This window comes from Diachasmimorpha longicaudata, chromosome 15 (genome assembly GCF_034640455.1).
Source record: "Diachasmimorpha longicaudata isolate KC_UGA_2023 chromosome 15, iyDiaLong2, whole genome shotgun sequence".
In the NCBI taxonomy this organism is placed as follows: domain Eukaryota; kingdom Metazoa; phylum Arthropoda; class Insecta; order Hymenoptera; family Braconidae; genus Diachasmimorpha; species Diachasmimorpha longicaudata.
Genome location: NC_087239.1, coordinates 3,159,168 through 3,178,524, shown reverse-complemented (window position 1 = coordinate 3,178,524; position 19,357 = coordinate 3,159,168). Strand labels below are relative to the sequence as shown.

The 19,357-nt window shown below is 36.8% G+C and overlaps 2 protein-coding genes across 6 annotated transcripts in view; one reads left to right on the top strand and one right to left on the bottom strand.

Moving 5' to 3' along the window:
• The first annotated feature begins 724 nt into the window (after positions 1 to 724).
• LOC135169528 (dnaJ homolog subfamily C member 13) lies at positions 725 to 19,126 on the top strand. Of its 4 annotated transcripts, none has more exons than XM_064134594.1 (7): positions 725 to 1,101; positions 4,276 to 4,543; positions 5,469 to 6,314; positions 7,451 to 7,894; positions 8,235 to 13,022; positions 13,109 to 13,349; positions 14,983 to 19,126. In XM_064134594.1, exons 1-7 carry the CDS (start codon positions 1,034 to 1,036, stop codon positions 15,093 to 15,095), a joined length of 6,768 nt encoding a protein of 2,255 aa, XP_063990664.1. In that variant the 5' UTR covers positions 725 to 1,033; the 3' UTR covers positions 15,096 to 19,126. The 4 variants fall into 4 exon arrangements, with proteins under 4 accessions (XP_063990664.1, XP_063990666.1, XP_063990665.1 ...); XM_064134596.1 differs by having other exon boundaries at positions 726 to 1,101; positions 7,526 to 7,894; XM_064134595.1 differs by having other exon boundaries at positions 726 to 1,101; positions 7,526 to 7,894; positions 14,980 to 19,126.
• The window catches only part of LOC135169531 (tyrosine-protein kinase receptor torso), an 81,314-nt gene continuing 79,824 nt past the window's right edge, over positions 17,868 to 19,357 (bottom strand). For both annotated transcript variants that reach the window (XM_064134602.1, XM_064134603.1), the window contains one exon: positions 17,868 to 19,339. In XM_064134602.1, coding sequence (XP_063990672.1) covers positions 19,174 to 19,339 — 166 coding nt within the window. In that variant the 3' untranslated portion in view covers positions 17,868 to 19,173. The remainder of the gene's footprint in view (positions 19,340 to 19,357) is intronic.

Sequence of the window (19,357 nt, the reverse complement as noted above, 5' to 3'; positions counted from 1 at the left end):
ATAGCTAATAGAACACCAGTTTGGAGACGGGCTGAACGTCCTAACAATGACAAAAGAGTCTTTTAGGTCTTCTGATGGAAATCGCCATTTTTACCAGTTTCATCGAGAAATTCTGTGGCTAATCAGTCAGAATTATCGATTGGGTGGTTAGGAAAAAACATAAAAAGGGTATGGGTTGGAAAGGGTTCTGGCTGGATCATCTCCTACGTCCCTTAGAGGTTGTAGAATAGGGGTACTATCCTCCGGGGGTTCCACTCGCCCTCTAAACCCTCGAATCCGATCAACTAATTCTATTATTAGTGTCGTAGTATTCACTTTGTTACTCAGTTGCTATCGAAATTGATTGTGTGTATGGAACAATAAATGTGATTTAATTTTTCTATACAACTATTCTCGAATGTTTTCCGAAGGAATTAGTTTTTACCTCATTTTGTTGATGAAAAGTAAAAAAATAAAATTCCACGAATTTCTTCTATTATCTATAATTTGTTCTATAATTTTTTTTATAATTTTTTCTATAATTTCTATTTTCTGGAAGCCACCAATTACCAAAAATTATGCAATCAACCTCATTAATATTTAATAAAATTAGGAACAGTTTAGTATAATTAGAATAAAAATTCAATAGAAAAATGTTGGTTGCCTAATTTTTTTTTTAAACAAATTTACTCGGATGGTAAGTAAGTGGGATGGGACATGTGGTAAAACAGCTGACCGATGACACCCCCAGGCATCATGGCCGCTCCCAGGACATTCAAGCCGTTGGTTACTGTATTTACACTGTGAACTAAATAACTTGAACACCGGGATTCATAATTTAACTATCGATTAACAATAATCTTCATCAATCTGTCGTTGATTATTGTCGATTGTCAGACTGGATGATCAACAGATTGTGGTTACTGCTGCATGAGTCAATGTGTAAATGGTGTGAGTTTGTCACTTGACAGATGCAGATTGCTGTTGCTATTATTTATAAGGAAAACGTCCAGGTGATATACTATTCGTAGCGATTAATGTTTGACATGAGACAATGATGCCGATCAAGGATAATCAGGATGTTGCGTGTTTCCTGGTCACGAAACACTCGTGGAAGGGAAAGTGAGTATTTCGAGGCTAATCTATCAATTTCATTATAATGTACTCACGACAAAATGTTTGATTTGTCTGGTAGATGAAGATAAATATTTTGTTGTTAATGTTTACTGTGTGACAAATAATACCATTTCATGGTTCACTTATTATTAAGTTATTATTAACAGAATTATATTTATTAATATTTTATTTCTCAAGTTACATTCACAGCTAGGGTGTCAACTACTTGTTTAAAAATATGTAGTGACAATTTCACTACTTCCTTCGATATTTGATTGTTACAGCAACAATTTAAAAGTTTTAATACAAACGATTTGTTTGGGAAATTTTCGTCTAGTGGTTCTTGGATATAAATTTCTTCTTACGTTGGGGTTTGTTCTATTTTTCAGCAGAAAATGGAGACGAAACTTTGATTGTACGAATTGCTACGTTCATCTAGTCATTGAATTATTTTAGCAGTGAAATAGTAGTTTACTATTAGCATTGTTTGTACTTTTGAAACAATTAATTTAAGGGGCAGCCTAATGTGCAGGAGTTATCAGAAGAAGAGGTGTCCATTTTCTATTTCTCAAAGGACATAACAGACGATTTTCACACACCACTTTAAAGACGTCCATTTTCCGAAGCTAATTGAAGACTTAGGACTGACTTTACTGTTTCAATTTGTCGTAGTAACAATTAACGAAAATTTTTTTCTGTAAAAATTGAACATAAGTTTTTTCAGTCTCCTCTGGGCTCTCAGGTTTTTATGATGAAGTTAGAAAAAACAGCGTTTACAATGACCTTTTCGCTTATCACATAACGTTTTATTTGTCTGTTAAATGTGGATGAATCATTCTTTGTTGTTGGCTTGTTCTACCAAAACAATTATAATTTAATGGGTAGTTCATTACGGAGTCATTATCCAAGTAGTGTCGTTTTGATTTTTGTGGTTTTCAATTGCATAAACATCTGGGTTCTTAGTTGTTTCTTTAAAAATTATTTAATTTTCGGTTTTTAATAAATTTTATGTTTTTATCTGTTTTAGTTTCTATCAGAAAAGCGAACAAGGCTCAGTATAATTTTTTGAAAAGTTGTAAGAATTATTTCGTATAATGCTTTTCCGGTTCCTATGATTTTTTATTTTTATTGCGTTTCTAAAAAAATACCGACAGTAAGAATTTCCTCACTAATCCACTCATTTTATTAAAATCCATTCACAATGAAACATTTCATTTTTCCGATCGCCATCAAGAAAGAATCGATTGTTATCGCTTATTATCATTAGAATAAAAGTGAACTTTGGAGTATCGTAAATACTAGAAGAAAAATATTTCTATTTTCAATTTCTTAAATGAGACGACTCGATCGCTAATGATGTGTGTGAAACATTGCCCCTTTTTTAGGATTTTCAATAGAGAATTTTAGTCCTCTATTTTTCATTTGATTATTTATGAGAAAGTTAATGGGCAGTGATTAGCTAGAATGAATTTCTAGATCATCTTGAAACTTTTTTTGTGTACGTGCTATCAGCTGTACATTCTCCGAGCTTTTTTCCATTTTCTTTTGTCTTCGTTCTGTTCCTTAATTCATATTTATTTCAACTGTATCACATTCCGGTAATTTCGAGAGAGTCATTGAATTATAATTCGCAGCATCTGTTGATATTTCTAGATCGAGTGATCGCAATTAATTTGAATTAATTTATTACAGGGGATATTGGAAATGGGATAATGGTTCAATAATCAAACGTGTGAATCCTATTTATTATTTTATTTTATAAACTGGAAAGGCCCAATGGCTCTGCTTCGTTTCCTTAAACGAACTAAGTAATAGACTGAAGTGATAAAACACCCTGGACCTGACGACTCTTATCAACAATGGACCCACTCATGCATCTCTCTATACATTCAGAAAACAGAGCACATACATCACCCCCAAAACTTCCTAGAATTTTCTCTGATAAAAATATTTTCTACTCTCAAGTGGAAACATCAGAAAAAAAGAAATACTACTACTAATATGGAATGAATAGGCCCTTGTACTAGTCGTACAAGGGCCTATTCATTCCATTCGAAAATTAATTTTTGACAAGCATTCGAAATGTAAACTCCAATAGCAGATTTTGTGAAAATTTTTGAGAAATCGTCGTTTTGAAATCGATATATTTTTTCGAGTAGTAAATTTTTTCATATGTTATCATGTGAAAAACTATCAATTGGCTCTATGAGAAACGGCCTTGACAATAATTTTTCTTCAATAGTAAGAATCGACTTGACTAATTCGCAATTTCGGTCTGCAAAACGCCTCCAATATGATGTTGATTGATTATTATTGATTTATTATGATAATTGATTGCGTTTCGACCATATTTACATTCACTTTTACTATGGTATTTACAACTATGTTCTATATATTTACCATTCTTCACCCATTGTATTAGTTTTTTATTTTTAGTTTTTTTATTTTTTTATTTTTTCATTATCATATTTTCTCAGTTTTTCGTTTTATCCTGTAGTTTATTTTGTATATATATTATATGCGTCGAATACATAAAATATATGAAAAAAAAAACAGAACAGATGTGAAAATATTTCATCTGTAAAAAACGCCCTTTCAATTACGGAAAAAAGAAGAAATAAAATAAAAAAATGTTTCCGTTCTTCTTCCCAAAGTAGTAGGCGAATGAAATTATTTTGTTAATTATATAATCCAATATTGAATATGGGTTTATACAATTCTGACACAAATACATGAAACTATACAGTATTTTTTTCATTTGTACAATTAATCAATAAGATTATTTTTTCTTCTCTAAAATGTAAACAAAATTGAGGAATTTCTGTTAAAATCTCGATTGCTGTTTCTTTCTCTGTTTTCGTCATCGTTCATTGCTTTTCCGATTTGATATCTCTCTAATAAATTTATCATTTCCATGTAATCACCCATACTGTTTTATGATTTGTCTATTATCTCTCTGGGGACTTGGTACAAGGACCCCTTGTACCAAAGCTTGAACAATATCGAAGATAATCTTTTTTCGATACTGTTCTACCCTCGTGATGTGAAATACTTGCGAATATAATTGTGAGAAACTTAAAAATACCCCCCCCCCCCACCTCGGCCCCTTTTTTTGATAGCAAAATTCAAAAAATGGAGCCAAGAATTTAAGCCAAATATTTATCGTAATGATTGTTTCAGATACAAACGTATTTTCTCAATTGGATCCCTGGGTATAACAACGTATAATCCCAGCAATTTAGAGGTGACCAACAAATGGGAGTACGCGGATTTCATAAATGTACAACCGACCAACAGAAATCAAATTGGATTGCACGAGTTCAGTATAACAATGAGAAAAGAGAGAAAAGTTGATACGATGAAATTTAGCTCGGAGCATAGATCACATTTGTTAACAGAGGCCCTCAGATTTCGCAACCAATTTGCTGAAAAGCCAAGGGAGATGCTCGTGAGTTATTATTTATTTTTTATTTTGCATTGTTGATGAGTTGTTATCACGCAGCGTGTGGTTTCTAAGCTGATTAGGAGGTGATATTTTTGTTGGAATGATGCACTAATTTTAACGCCAACGTTTGATGCCAATAAAATATTGATAAGGGATCAAAAATGTTGCTGACCACTAGAGTTTAATGGATTAATGAGGATAAAGTTGGGTGATTGGAGTTCGTATACTGGAGTCGGGTTCAGCGTAACCAGATATTCTGTATACGTTTTGAAATTTGAGCTTCTGAAGATAAAAATGGTCACATAAAAAATATTGATAAGACTCCATAGTCTTCGTATTAAAATTATTCAAAATTTTTTCGAAATCCATTGGGTTTTTTTTGCTAAACTTCTGTGTCAAAATTGCACTAAATATTTTACAAGTGTGTGGGAGGATGGAAATGAGTTCTGTAGGTCCAGGTGCACATAGCCATTTTTTTTGACACTAAAAAAAGCTTCTCTTGTCAACCGGAAAAAATTTCCTCCACAAAATGTTCAATAAACTGGGGTTAATTAATGAGATCGACTAAATTATCTATTGTTTAACTAAATGTAAAGAAATATTGAAACAAATATTCCGGTGAAGATACCCAATTATAATAATACGGTAATCTCGACTGCTAATGATTAAAAAAACAACTTCATTACAGAAATTATTTTCAAAAACAAATGCCCAATTTATTCCGAAAAAAACGATTTACTATTTCGTAATAGTAAAAGTAAAGTAATTCTGCATCTTCCTCCTATTCTTATTTTTAAAAATAAAATTGATGAAAAAACCACAAAAAATCGCTACAGCTGTTGTATAACGTAATATTTACATGAGCCAATTTAAATAAATTGTTGTCATCGTTTCAATTTCATAAAAAATATAACGATATAAATTACAGAGATACCCAGCTTATAAGCACCACTGGTCGGACACAAGGCTCCCCGTTGTCCTGGAGATAACCCCCTACAGTCTGGACCAACTGGACCCAGCGACAAACATCGTCCTCGCGAGTTATTACTACAAAGACATCGAAGGTATCGGAACAATGCGTGACTACACCGATGGTTTTGTGATAGTCTGCGGTGGATTTGGTCGTCTCCATCTTTTCGCATCGCAGCAGATTGACGAGATAAAACGAAAGGTCGTTGAGTCAGCTCAGACGAATCTTGGAGTGATGATAAAAGTCCTCAAGGAGACTATACCACTTGACGAATTTCTCGTCCAGCGATTTGGTAGATTCAGTGGGGATGAGCACATAACAAGTGTCTCGGAGTTCACTGTACATAAGATATCCTCGAGACACTCTGATCCCCAGAGAAGAACATTGTGCCTGTCCGATATGTGTCTCCTCGAACGAGATCCCCAGACGTACAATATCTGTACATTGAGGCCCCTCTCAGACATATTCGCACTTGTCAGGGACAATGCAAATCCTCAGTTGTTTACTATTCAGTATCTGAATGGACAAATGAGGAGTTATATGGCGACTGACAGGGATTCACTGCTGGCAAGTCTGTTGGATGGAGTCAGGGCTTCTGGAAATCGGGATGTTCATGTCAAGATGAGTCCCATTGCACGTGGAAAGAGGCTGGGGCCCTTGAATTTGCCGGTTGATGAGGAAGTGGAAACGTCACATGTTAAGTTTATTCAACAGCCACCTGGGGGTAGAGCTTTTGCGGAAATTCTGGAGAGGTTCAATGCTAATGTACCTTACAGTGGTCTTCACTATTCTGTTACTCAAGATGTAAGATGTTGTTTTTTATCGAGATTCAAGGATTTTTGCATTTTGATTTCCTTTATTCTTTGTTTTTCTACTATTTCGTGGATGAAGAGATTTAATGGAATGATGTAGAGCTTTTTTCATGAAGTTCTGTTGAATTTCTGTCGAAATTTCATTAACATCCCATTAGGGTTGTCTTTGTGTTTCGTTATTTCCCAGAATTCTATTGAAGATCATGTGAGACATTTTTTTGTTAAATAAATTTCTATGTGACTTATTGGGATTGTTCTATTATAATTCAATGCAGAACAAAAAATATGGAAAGTTTATAACTACAATGGGTTTTATGTAAAAAAGAAGTCAATGGAATCAGTTGTAAAAAAGGGTTCGAAGCCGCCCGCCCAATCTCCATAATTTTCAATAGAATTTGAAAAGAACTTTGGAAAAATTGTATTGGATCTTTTATTGAAGCTCTACAATAACTCTATTAGATTTCTCTTCAAATCCCTATTACTTTTGCATCTCTTTTACTGTGCACTCAGTTCTCATTATATATTTCATTTCTAGGCATGATTTTTACGAACAATTTCTGTGATATTTTTATTCGCTTCTCTTTATCAGGTCGTAAAGAAAACTTTTAGAATTCATCTTCATTTTTAAAAAAGGTGTTGCCATTGAAGAATATACTTTCAGAGAAGGGCGACGTCATATGTCTCAATTTTATTCCAAAAATTTGACTCGAAATAAATATTTTCCGAGGCGTTACAATTTCGAGGTGGAAAATGTTTTAAAGGAACTGTAATTTCTGGGGAAATACTAGACGAATATCGTTGGTGTGAAGGGATTTTGGGGAAGAAATTTTTAGAAGATATTTTTCTACGGGAAATATTTATTCCCTTCACCACCTTCCAGTAATTTATTTCTCTGCAAAATGAACTTGAAGATCATTCAATACTCTTTGAAATATCTGAAGAAATTTGTACTTTGTGTGTTCTTCTGTTTCTGTATTTTAATGAAATAATACTTCGGTCTCCATAGGCATGTCTTTCAGTACCATTGGAGCGGTTTAATTGCTTGCGATTATCCCCGAGTTTTTTTTGTTCTCTCGATGAAAACCCATTTTCGTTTCTTTCTCTTTTTTTTTAATAATGTTTGTCCAGGTTTACAAACCGCTTGAATGGACTGTTACGACAATACAACTAGGTGTACACAGGGTGATGAATACCTACTTGCAGGGATTATTCACCGAGAACAAGGACAAGATCATCCTGGGTGCACTGAGCTCATTGGTGAACAAGGAGTTGGAGACTAATGCCGAGGTGGAGGCGCAGTTTCATGCCCTGAGGAGATTGGTGGCGAGTAAAGTCGGATTTATGGCATTTACAACGTTGCCTGGCTTTCGTGAATCCATTGGAAATAAAGTTGTTAAGGCTCTGAAGAGACAGGACTGTGGAGTTGCTCAAGCTGCTATTGACTGCATCTGTGCTCTCATGCAGGCGATGCATGACGACTGTGATTTGAGGCAGGAACAGTTGAATAAGAGTAGTTTGCTCAGCAGTAACAAATTCTTGGAGAGTTTGCTGGACATGTGGATTGGTCACGTTGTAAGTACATTTACATTCACTTGTAACAAGGGAACAATGAAGTTCTTTTAGAATGTCCATTGGTGTAATGATTTGTGGAGATCACACAGGAAAAACTACTCGTAAAATATGAGATTTTGGTGTTGCGAGGTTTAACCCAATGGAGCACCATCCCCGAGGCCCAAGGCTTTCCCCAGCAACATATTTCTTCTGTTTTCACCCATCGTGTAACCCCTTTCAGCGTTGACTCGGGTCATTAGCCCTTATTAAAACATTTTAGGAACTTTTATCAGATATTAAATGAAAAAATTGAAATCTCAGAGTTAAAAAATCCGATAAAAACTATCTGTTGTCCTTATAGAATCACGGAACAGGAGCTCTGGTAGTGTCGGCCATGCTGGACTTATTAACCTTCGCACTGTGCGTTCCATACAGCGAAACAACGGATGGTAAACATTTCGACAATCTTCTGGAAATGGTAGCCTCCCGAGGACGCTCCCTCTTCAAGCTCTTCCAACATCCCTCCCTAGCAGTGGTGAAAGGCGCTGGTCTGATAATGCGAGCCATAATCGAAGAAGGAGCTGCAGAAGTTGCTGCCAAGATGCAGGAGTTAGCCCTTGCCGAGGGGGCCTTACCCAGACATTTATTGAACAGTCTATTCACAGTTGGCAGTGATGGTAGACTACTCACCCATCGGCAATTGTGCAGACACTTGGTGGGTCTTTGGCTTACTGGCCACCCAACAGCAATGGGCCTCCTCAAGCGAATCCTTCCAGTGGGTCTGCTCACTTACCTCGACTCTGAGGAGAAAGTCCCGGACTCATTTCTCGAGGAAGAACGCTTGAACAATCGAGACAATCTGAAAATGGCTATTGATCATGCATCAAGGAATAAACGTGGCCCTCAATGGATAGCGATCGAGCGCCAGATGCGAGTAGTCGAGAAACACCTGGAAAATGCTCTTCAGCACTGGGGGGCACGTGTTGGTATTGAGAGACGTGAGAAAATCAAAGAACGTCAGCTCGTCCTTCGCAAACGTCGAGAGAGAATTAAATCAGAGGCCAACTGGAAACTGTTCTATTACAAATTCAATCAAGACCACTCGATGCCGAACCTCATCTGGAACCATAAAACACGTGAAGAATTGAGAACAGCACTTGAGAATGAAATTCGAGCGTTTACAGCGGACAAAGATCTTTCCGGAGGAACACTAATTGCCTGGAATCATCGTGAATTCGAAGTACAGTACCAGTGCCTTTCGGATGAAGTTAAAATTGGGGATTATTATCTGAGATTACTTCTGGAAAAGGATTCCCCAGACAGCCCAATTCGAAAATCCTATGAATTTTTTAACGACCTTTACCACAGATTTCTATTAACCACTAAAGTGGAAATGAAGTGCCTTTGTTTGCAGGCGATGACTATTGTCTACGGTCGTTATTACGAGGACATTGGCCCTTTCTCAGACACAAAGTATATTGTTGGCATGTTGGAACGATGCACAGACAGGGCTGAGCGTGACAGACTAGTGATGTTCATCCACAAATTGATTCTTCACAGAAAAAATGTAAAGGACATAATGGATCAAAATGGTGTTCGAGTACTGGTGGACATTCTCGCCCTGGCTCATCTTCACACCTCGCGAGCAGTCGTTCCAGCTCAGACAAACGTCATCGAGGCAGGTCCTGAACAGGAGCGGGTGATGGAGCGAGAGTGGTATTATAATGATGGAGATCATCGTGCTGGTCCTGTCAGTCTGAAGGAGCTCAAGGACTTATACACATCTGGAAAAGTAAATCACAAAACTAAAGTCTGGGCCCAGGGCTTGGACGGTTGGAGAATAATTTCTCAAGTACCTCAACTGAAATGGACTTTAGTAGCTAAAGGTATGCCAGTGATGAACGAGAGTGAGCTAGCTACCCTGATCCTCAATATTTTGATACAAATGTGTGAATATTACCCCAGTCGCGATCCTGACAACGCAGTAATTAGGCCCCTTCCAAGGGTGAAGAGATTGTTATCGGACTTACAATGTCTTCCTCATGTAGTTCAACTTCTCCTCACATTTGACCCAGTCCTGGTGGAACGAGTGGCAACACTCCTCTGCGAAATAATGAGGGACAATCCAGATGTATCGAAGATCTATCTGACAGGTGTTTTCTACTTCATCCTGATGTACACAGGTTCCAATGTCCTTCCAATTGCTCGATTTCTTCAACTGACACATTCAAAACAGGCCTTCCGGGGTGACGACACCACTGCCCCAGACATAATGCAGAGAAGTATTCTGGGTCCTTTGCTACCCGACGCAATGGTGAGCTACTTGGAGAATCACGGAGCTGAGAAATTCGCCCAAATATTTCTAGGAGATTACGACACCCCAGAGGCCATTTGGAATGCAGAAATGAGGAGGATGTTGATCGAGAAAGTGGCTGCACACATCGCTGATTTTTCACCAAGATTGCAAAGCCATACAATGGCCAGGTATCAGTACATAGCGATTCCAGCTGTTCGATATCCCCAGTTGGAGAAAGAGCTCTTCTGTCAAATATTCTACCTTCGACACCTCTGCGACACTGTTAAATTCCCCAACTGGCCGATTCCGGAGCCTGTCCACTTACTGAAAGACGTTCTCGACGCCTGGAAGAAAGAGGTAGAGAAAAAGCCCCCGGTAATGACAGTGGACGAGGCTTACAAGGTTCTGGGTCTGGTGACAGGGCACCAGCACAACGAAGCTGATGTTCGTAAATCCTACTACAAGCTAGCGCAGAAGTACCATCCCGACAAGAATCCAGAGGGACGAGACAAATTCGAGGCTGTGAATCAAGCCTACGAGTTCTTGTGCAGCAGAAGTTGTTGGACAACAGACGGACCCAACCCTGACAACATCGTCCTGATCCTGAGGACTCAGAGTATTCTTTTTGATCGATACACCGATGAACTGAGGCCATACAAATACGCTGGTTATCCCCAGTTGATTAAGACCATCAAACTGGAGACCGAGGATGACAGGCTATTCTCGAAGGCAGCTCCATTACTATCAGCAGCAGCTGAATTATGTTACCATACTGTTCACTGCTCTGCACTCAACGCCGAGGAGTTGCGACGTGAGGGAGGGCTCGAGGTACTGCTCGAAGCTTACACAAGATGTGTCTCTGTACTGAGTAACTCAAGTAATCTCGATGAAGTTGCTGTTCAAGTTTGTACCCATATCACCAGATGTTTCGCTGTAGCTGGGAAATTCCGAGGCTGCAGAGACAAGATCGTGGAGCTACCGCAGTTGATAAAAGATCTCTGCAGAATTCTTCACTTCAAACATCTGACGAAATTGTGCTCAGTTGCCACCGAATGTGTTTCATCACTCGCGACCGATAGCATTCTGCAGATGCAACTGCTGCAGTCTGGTGCCCTCTGGCATTTACTCCTCTTCATGTTCAATTATGATTATACACTTGAGGAGGGGGGTGTGGAGCGCAGTCAGGAGGAAAATAGGCAGGAAGTTGCCAATAATCTTGCTAAACTAGCGGTTAAGGCTTGTGCTAAACTCGGTGGGTACATGACTGGTGAGAATGAGACACCAGTGAATCCAGTAACTGTTGCTGCACTTGAGAGCCTCCTGACTCCCTATTTAGCGAGGCAACTTTCCAAGGATAAACCTGAGGAGATTCTCAAGACGCTGAATTCCAACTGCTCGAATCCCTACCTGATCTGGGACAATGGAACTAGGGCTGAATTGAGTGAATATCTGGAAGGTAAGAGGCAGGAAAAGTTGAGTGGAAATATCAGTCTTGAACATGACTTCAGTGATTTCAAGTACAGTGCTCACAATGACGAGCTTGTCATCGGGGAGATATTTGTCAAAGTGTACAATGAACAGCCGACGTTCCCCATTGAGAATCCCAAGAGCTTCACTATTGATCTGTTGGATTTTCTGTCCAAGTCATCTGAGTATCTGGCGTCATTGAACACCATGACCCTGACTAAGATAGACCAAGAGAGGCTCAAGGGAATCGTCATGACTCTGGAGGCCCTCAAGAACGTCATCAAGAACAATCCTGGCATTGAGATGCAGTGCATCGGTCATTTCACATTGATCTTCGGGCTTCTGAGTTGCAATAATTTCAAACCTATTCAGAAGAGAGCTCTAGAGGTCATCAACAACGTGACGAAGAATCACGAGTGTGTGAACGACATCGCAGCGAACGAAGTGGTTGTTCATTTGCTGCTGACTCTTCACACTTTGAAAGAACATCAGCTGTTGACTCTGGAGACACTCTATGCACTGATGAGCACCACGAAGATTGTCAAGGACGCCCTCTCAAAAGGTGCGGTAATATATATTCTCGATTTATTCTGCAACTCGAGTAACATTCAGATACGTGAGGCTGCAGCTGATCTCCTAGCTAAGATGTCATCTGATAAATTGGCAGGGCCAAAAGTTAAATTAGATTTATCAAGGTTTCTTCCAAGATTATTCAGCGAGGCGATTCGTGATGCTCCGAAACAATGTGTTCATATGTTTGAAACTAAACATGAAAATCCTGAGTTGATTTGGGATGATGACGCCAAGGCCAAAGTCTCGAGAATGGTGGCCGAGTTGAAAGATGATTACTACTCACTGCAGAGGAGAAATCCTCATGGAATTCTCAAGCTACCAGAGGCACCGAGTAATATCGATGTTGCTACCAATGAGCCTGTTGTTGGTGGTGTTTATCTGAGATTATTTATTGCCAGTCCAGCTTGGGCGCTGAGGAAGCCAAAGGAGTTTCTGAGTGATTTGTTGGACACGACTTTGTCACTTATGGCAAGGGATAAAACTGATGCTGATATGCTGGAACTAACGACTCAGGCACTCGTTTGCCTTCTTCAGGCTCAACCTGCACTGGCTGATCAGGTGCCCTCATTGGGGCATATACCGAGACTATGCAGACAAATGGCGACGAGAAATAGTCAGCCACCTGTGTACAAAGCGGCCATACTTATATTGCATCAATTAGCCACAAGTGAGATTTGCATAACCTCAATATGCCAGACTGATTGTATTAGCCCACTTAAGCTTGCCATGCAGTCCAGGAAGGATATGATTGCTGTTGCCTGTGAGACGCTCAATAGATTGTTTTCTACAAATGAGGATCGTCTCATTAAGCAGGTAAATTAAGAGGAGTCTTCTAGATTTATTTTGATTTTTTTATTGGTTTTCGAGCGAGTAAAATTGTGGTGGGGATGTTGTTGCAGGCTTTGGAGGCGGAAATGGTACCTTATCTATTGAATATTCTGGAAGGCAGACTCGACCTCATTGACAATCCGGCTACTACTAAAGCTCAGATTGTCAAAGCTCTGAAGGCTATGGCTAGGAGTATACTCCTCGGGGAGAAAGTCAATTCAATACTGGAGAAATCGTCTATTTGGGCTGAGTATAAAGACCAGAAGCATGACTTGTTTATTTCTAATGCTCCTACCACTGGATATCTCACAGGTGTGTAATGCAGATTGTTATTTTAGTAATATTTTGTAATCGTTTTGGAGCTCGGTTTTATTATCCTGTTAAAGGTGATGCGAATCGATCATTTTGGGCAATTTCCAACTAACAATTTTAACTTGATTACCCGTTGCTCAGGAACACTCGACAACTATAAATATAGTTGAAGGAAAAAGTTGACAGCAACTTTAAAAATTTTGAAAGAGCGTCTGTGCAATTACCGCAGTGAAAGTCAGACTGTTAGTTGTTATCATGTTTAGAGACAGGATAGGAGACGCGTATCAGGAAAAGGTTTTTTAAAAAAGTTGAAAATATTTTTTCCCAATATTTTCCATTATTTTTCTGATCGAAATATCAACCGAAAGATTGCACCATTCGACGTGACGTGGTACTATGCTAATGATTTTTTGATAATTCCCTGTGGTAGTTGGTAAATGTTAATGGAATATGGGGGACAGAGAAATAACTTTTAAACACAGTGGATTTAATACGTTAATTTAAGTTTATTGAAAATGGCACGAGGAAGAAATGTCTGTTCACTACGACCTGTCACAGCAGACTAAAAATAGTCAACGAGACCAAAAGAAAAATCGTCATAATGTGACAAAGGATGCCCAGTTCCTTTGCCACATGACCTCATGGCTTATGTTTATGTCTAGTCTCAAGATCTCTCTCTATGTTGATACATTTTGAAACCATAGACTCATAAAAATCAATTCGTAGAAGACTGAGGCTATATTCCAACAGATGTAAATAGATAATCTCTCGACGATTCCCTCTCAATATTATTAGGAGTGTGAATAAGTCTTTCCCGTTTTTTTCAAATTTTGAGCCTTTATTGTGAAAAAATGGTTACAAATGAATTATTGAAAGTATTGGCCATCGTCTTCTTGCGTTTGACACGAATCTTCATCAAGCAAAATCGCCAATTCTTGATCTTCAAAGATTTGCGGCCGCCCGGAACGCTTCTTGTCTTCCACGTCGAAATCACCACTTTTGAAGCGTCGAAACCATCCGCGAACACTTGAATCATCGACACAACCTTCTCCATAAGCTTCCTGAAGCAATCGATGCGCCTCGGCAGCAGATTTCTTCAAATTGAACCAATAAAGTGAAACTTCCCGGAAATGACGTCGACTCGGCTCAAATTTCGACATTTTCACGATATCAAAAATTTATGATGCGAAAAAATTTCAACTAATGTGTTAGTGTAGAATTGTTGACAGATGAATAAGCTTTGATTATGACATATGTAACCATTGAATACTCGCACAGTATTGGTGGCGACATCTCTTACAAAAAACGGGAAAGACTTATTCACACACCTAATAACATAAGGCCTATATTGTAAGCAGTAAATAAGAGACAAAAGAAAAAGAGAGATTGACATTTTTTCGTAACGTTTTTGCAATTCATCAGGTCCTCCCCATCGCTGAAAAAGTTTCATTTGAATCATACTTTAGTTAATGCTTTTCTAGTAGACAAAGTTTGTTGAAAATGTTGTCTTGTATTTTCTAAAACAGATTTATCATCAAAACACAACTAAAAAAAATCATTTGAATATTTTATTTATCAATAAAATGCAATCTTTCAACCATTTTAATTAATCGAGTTATGTATATTCCAGCAGGTATACCAGTATCGGCTGGATATTTAACAGCAGGCCCCAGTGCTCAAATACCAACTGCACCTCCACCAGTAGAAAGAGAAGACAGGCTGAACCACAGAAATGATCACGTATGATACGCCTAGCCCTCAAAATAATTGGTAACACCTCTATCTAACACAGTATTGCAATGCTACCACCTAATTCGTCATTAGAAATTATCACACGAACCGTTCATTATAGAGACATTCGATCACATGGAATATTCTTCGCGATTAATCGATGATAAATTAACAGAATAAAACAGCATCCTTTATTAACAGTCTATTTTACCACTGGTTTCAACATGACATTTTGTGCATGCAAAGCTGGTGTGCAAAGCTGGTCTGGAACATTAGAACGTTAGAAAATATTTGAACAATTTCATACAGATTTGGAAATTGTAATCTTTTTGCATTATTAGTATTGCCTATGAATAGTATTTAGATATGTGCTTTTGCGCATGAAAAATTTGTTATTCGGACAAAACAACAACAAACAACTGCAACAAGTAACAAGTAATTTGTTTAATCATATTCCGAATTTTAATGGAAATAGCTTTTCGTAGAAAGAAAGAGATTTCTAAAGCATTCCATAAAGTTATTCATTTTTGAATAGTGAACATGTGAAATTAATAATTTTTGAAGGTAAATTGTCATGATTTTGATAACACGTTTGTTTGGAAAGTTCGTCCTTTCGTCCCTGACGATCAGGAGGAAAGTGAGCACTTTTCGTCGTTGGGTGGAAAGGACTCACTTTCCTTTTACTTTTCAGATGACAACATACAAACTTTCCGTTGATTTCGTTCCCTATAATATACCATTTTTTACGTTTTAATCAATTTTGTTGAAATGTTAAAAAAAAAGTTACTCTTCTCTTGTTTGTTGAATCATGTTAAAAAAAAATTTTTCACGAATATAATTGTATGGCATGTAAGGGCTTTTGCCTGCAGAGACTCTAGTGTAATGAGCATTCTTGATTCCTAAAACGGAATTTTTATTTATGCTGTTTTTTAATACTTATCGTTCTCATAATGAGATTTATTCTTAATTTGTTGCAGTATATATATAATCATTATATCGGGTGATTGAAAAAAATAATTGGATGTTATTCTTCCAACTGAGCACCGGAAACTTCTTCATTTCTGACGAATTTCTCGTCTTTTGAAAAACTCATTTCATGTCCAGGACTCTCCATTAGGACAATAAATATTAATTTCATGGTGGTCTTCGTTGATATATTTACCGAACCCTGTTTGTTGCTAATCTCAAGGCCTACAACAACAGTTACCATCTAAATTTCGTGTAAATATATCGAAGAGGTGCACCAATATCAAATTTATATTTATTTGCTTAATAAAACCGATGTGAGATGAGTTTTAAAGAAAGAAAAATTTCTCGAAAATGAAGAAAACTCCGGGGAGCTCAATTGGACGACTAACAGATGGACAATCTGGGGATTATAGGTCCCACAACCACCTCTGGATGTCTCCAAATTTTTTCCCAAAATTTCTTACTTTGAAATCCCTAATTTTCCGACTGAGGGAGTGAATTATCCAAAATTTTTATCCACGTCCACTTATCTCCATTAGTTTTCATGATATTAATTAGAGCCCACAAAGTGGACTGTTGTCCCTTCACAAAACCTGGAATGAATTTTTTTACAAGGACAACATCAAAACTTTTATGTAGATTTTTTTATAATCCTCGAAACTCTACAAAAAGAGTCAATCGAAAATTCTTTGATTTTCCTCAGATTACAGGATAACGTAAATTAATAATAAATTAATACTTTTGATTGAACATCGAACCATAATTTTTACCTCATATTAGATGACAGAAGAATCGAAAGAAGAAAATTTCACTCTATATTCACTTTTTCCTGCCATTTCACTCTGACCTACCCCTCCTATTTTTCCCATAAAAAAATCGACTAATTTTTAACTCAGGAAAATTATAAAGAAAAGATCTCAGGAGTCCATGGTTTTACAGAAAAAGCTAATTCTATTGAATTTTCCCATTAAATATTTTCTGTGAATCGATGCAGAAGAATCCATTAAATTCTAACAGAAATATAACAGAATTTTCCAAACATTTGGTTATATTTCATTATCACATCTATAAAGTAGTTTATTCAAAACTTTCCAAGATACTTACATAACCTTAAAAACTGAAGGAGCAATTAAGAACTGGATAAACCTTTTGACTGTCATGTAAGTCTCAACCAAGAGCACAATGAGTTAGACTTCTTGTCAATAATATTTTAATAACATTTTATTCCTCATTTTCATTGGAACGATGAATTTTACAAGTGACGAATTCTCTATACAATGGAGTGGGCTATGCCCAGTGGTTCTGTAATAAACCAGAATGATGAATTGCACCGTGTTGATTAATGGTGAACGCCAATAATTAGTAATTGTTGAAGCAATCGAGCCCACGACTCACAAAGTCAGTATCCGATCGTTTCGCGCAACTATAGGAAGGTATTTATCTGTGATTAACTGTGACTCCATGGAATATTTCAGCTTAAACTCAATGTAAAGTTTCCACGTATTATAAAAATGAAAACTGTAACTAAACAATGAGAGAGGCATTCAGTTTTTCTAGTTTTTTTCTATCGTTATATCCATTAATCCAGTATCAAGTGTAGGTATCGATTGAGATTCCCATGAAAGTATCAACTGAAAATGTGCTTTTTTATCGAAAAAAAATGTTGGTTAGATTTTTTTAAGGAATCTTTGCGTGAACTGAATATAGACATTTTTCTTTTTATCGTACGTAAGTTCACTTTCTAATCATATTTGTACTTAGGAAGTTTCGTGATAGCACCAAGGTAGACAATGATCATGTAATAAAATGCAAAGAACATTCTGAGAGAAATGTTTTATTCAGAATGAACAAATTATCATAAATAATGTACATCAAATAAAATTATCTCTCTAGCTATCCTAAATATTTTACTAAATCAAAAAAAAAAACAACATTTAACGATTCGTATTTCTCGAAGATGTGAGATCTGTTTGGTATTGTTTTCTCCAAATTTTTAATTTTCGTTGAACAAAGATTTTCAGTGTCAATTGAACATCATCACTTTTCATGATTTTAAACAAATTCATCACGTACAAAAAATTCAATACAAATGTTCAGTATTACATGGAATAGATTAAAAGATCTTGATCTTGATGGTTCTATGCAGATTATTTTATTGACATTTTCGTCGCACGATAACTTTTATCATTCGATCCAATGCACACATACTGTTTATCTCATTGAAAATGTGAAAAATTTTACTTAAAATATTTATATTGGATTTTTTTTATGTGATTGATGATAGATACACAAAAAATGCCTAATATCCAAAAGTGAATAATCTTCGAGTCTGTAAATACCCCGCAGAAGGATTTTAATCACAAAAATATATATTGATGTAGCATTGATCTTTAAATAATTATCAGTGAGGAAGGCCTAACGCCGGAGTCACGTTCACAACTGTATTATAAATTCCAACGAAAAATGAAATGATTTTATAAAACTCACTGAGCAATGAACGTGAATGAGTTTAATCTGTAAAAAAAGTGGAATATCCTGTTGGTATGCAGTTACTATTATTTAGAGATTGATATCAGTCTTCTGGTTCATATCATCATTTGAAAAATGAAAATAAAAAAATCATCAAGTTATTGATCAACGATGGGCGATATACAATAGGAACGATCGTTGAAAATAATGTTCAGGTATGTTAAGAGGATGAATAATGCAATTGAAAATGAAAAATCAATTGTTACTGGATGAATAATGCAATATTCATTCTCATTGGACACAGATATGTATTCATTTATCGACAGATTTTTGGCATTTGGAGGAGTAATGCTAATGCCGATGCGAATTGTTCCATAAAACGTGTAAATCAACCTACTGTAACATTTTGTAATATTAACTAATTATTTAAATCTATCGATAAGCTACATGAAGGACAAGCTTTAGAGTTTATTTCCATACTATTACTGAGTTTTTGAGATTCAAAACATAAGATTATGTACATATATGGATATTGAGACAAATTGTACCACAGATTCTTATGTACGGATGGAATATATATAATAAAATATAAGAGATTTTGCACATGATTATGGCGCGATTTTAATGGTAAATTGATGTGACCTTGTGAATTTATTTATTCGGAGGTGTCTGTATTCCGTGATTCATTATGAATGTCGTATAAATTTAAATACTCATGATGGCCAACTGTCTGTAATAATTTTTCGAGATCACGCTTCAAGTCCGTGAATGTCGGCCGACTACGGGGTCTCGTCCGCCAACAGGAAAGCATGATGTCGTACCTTTGGAAATGCAGTAAA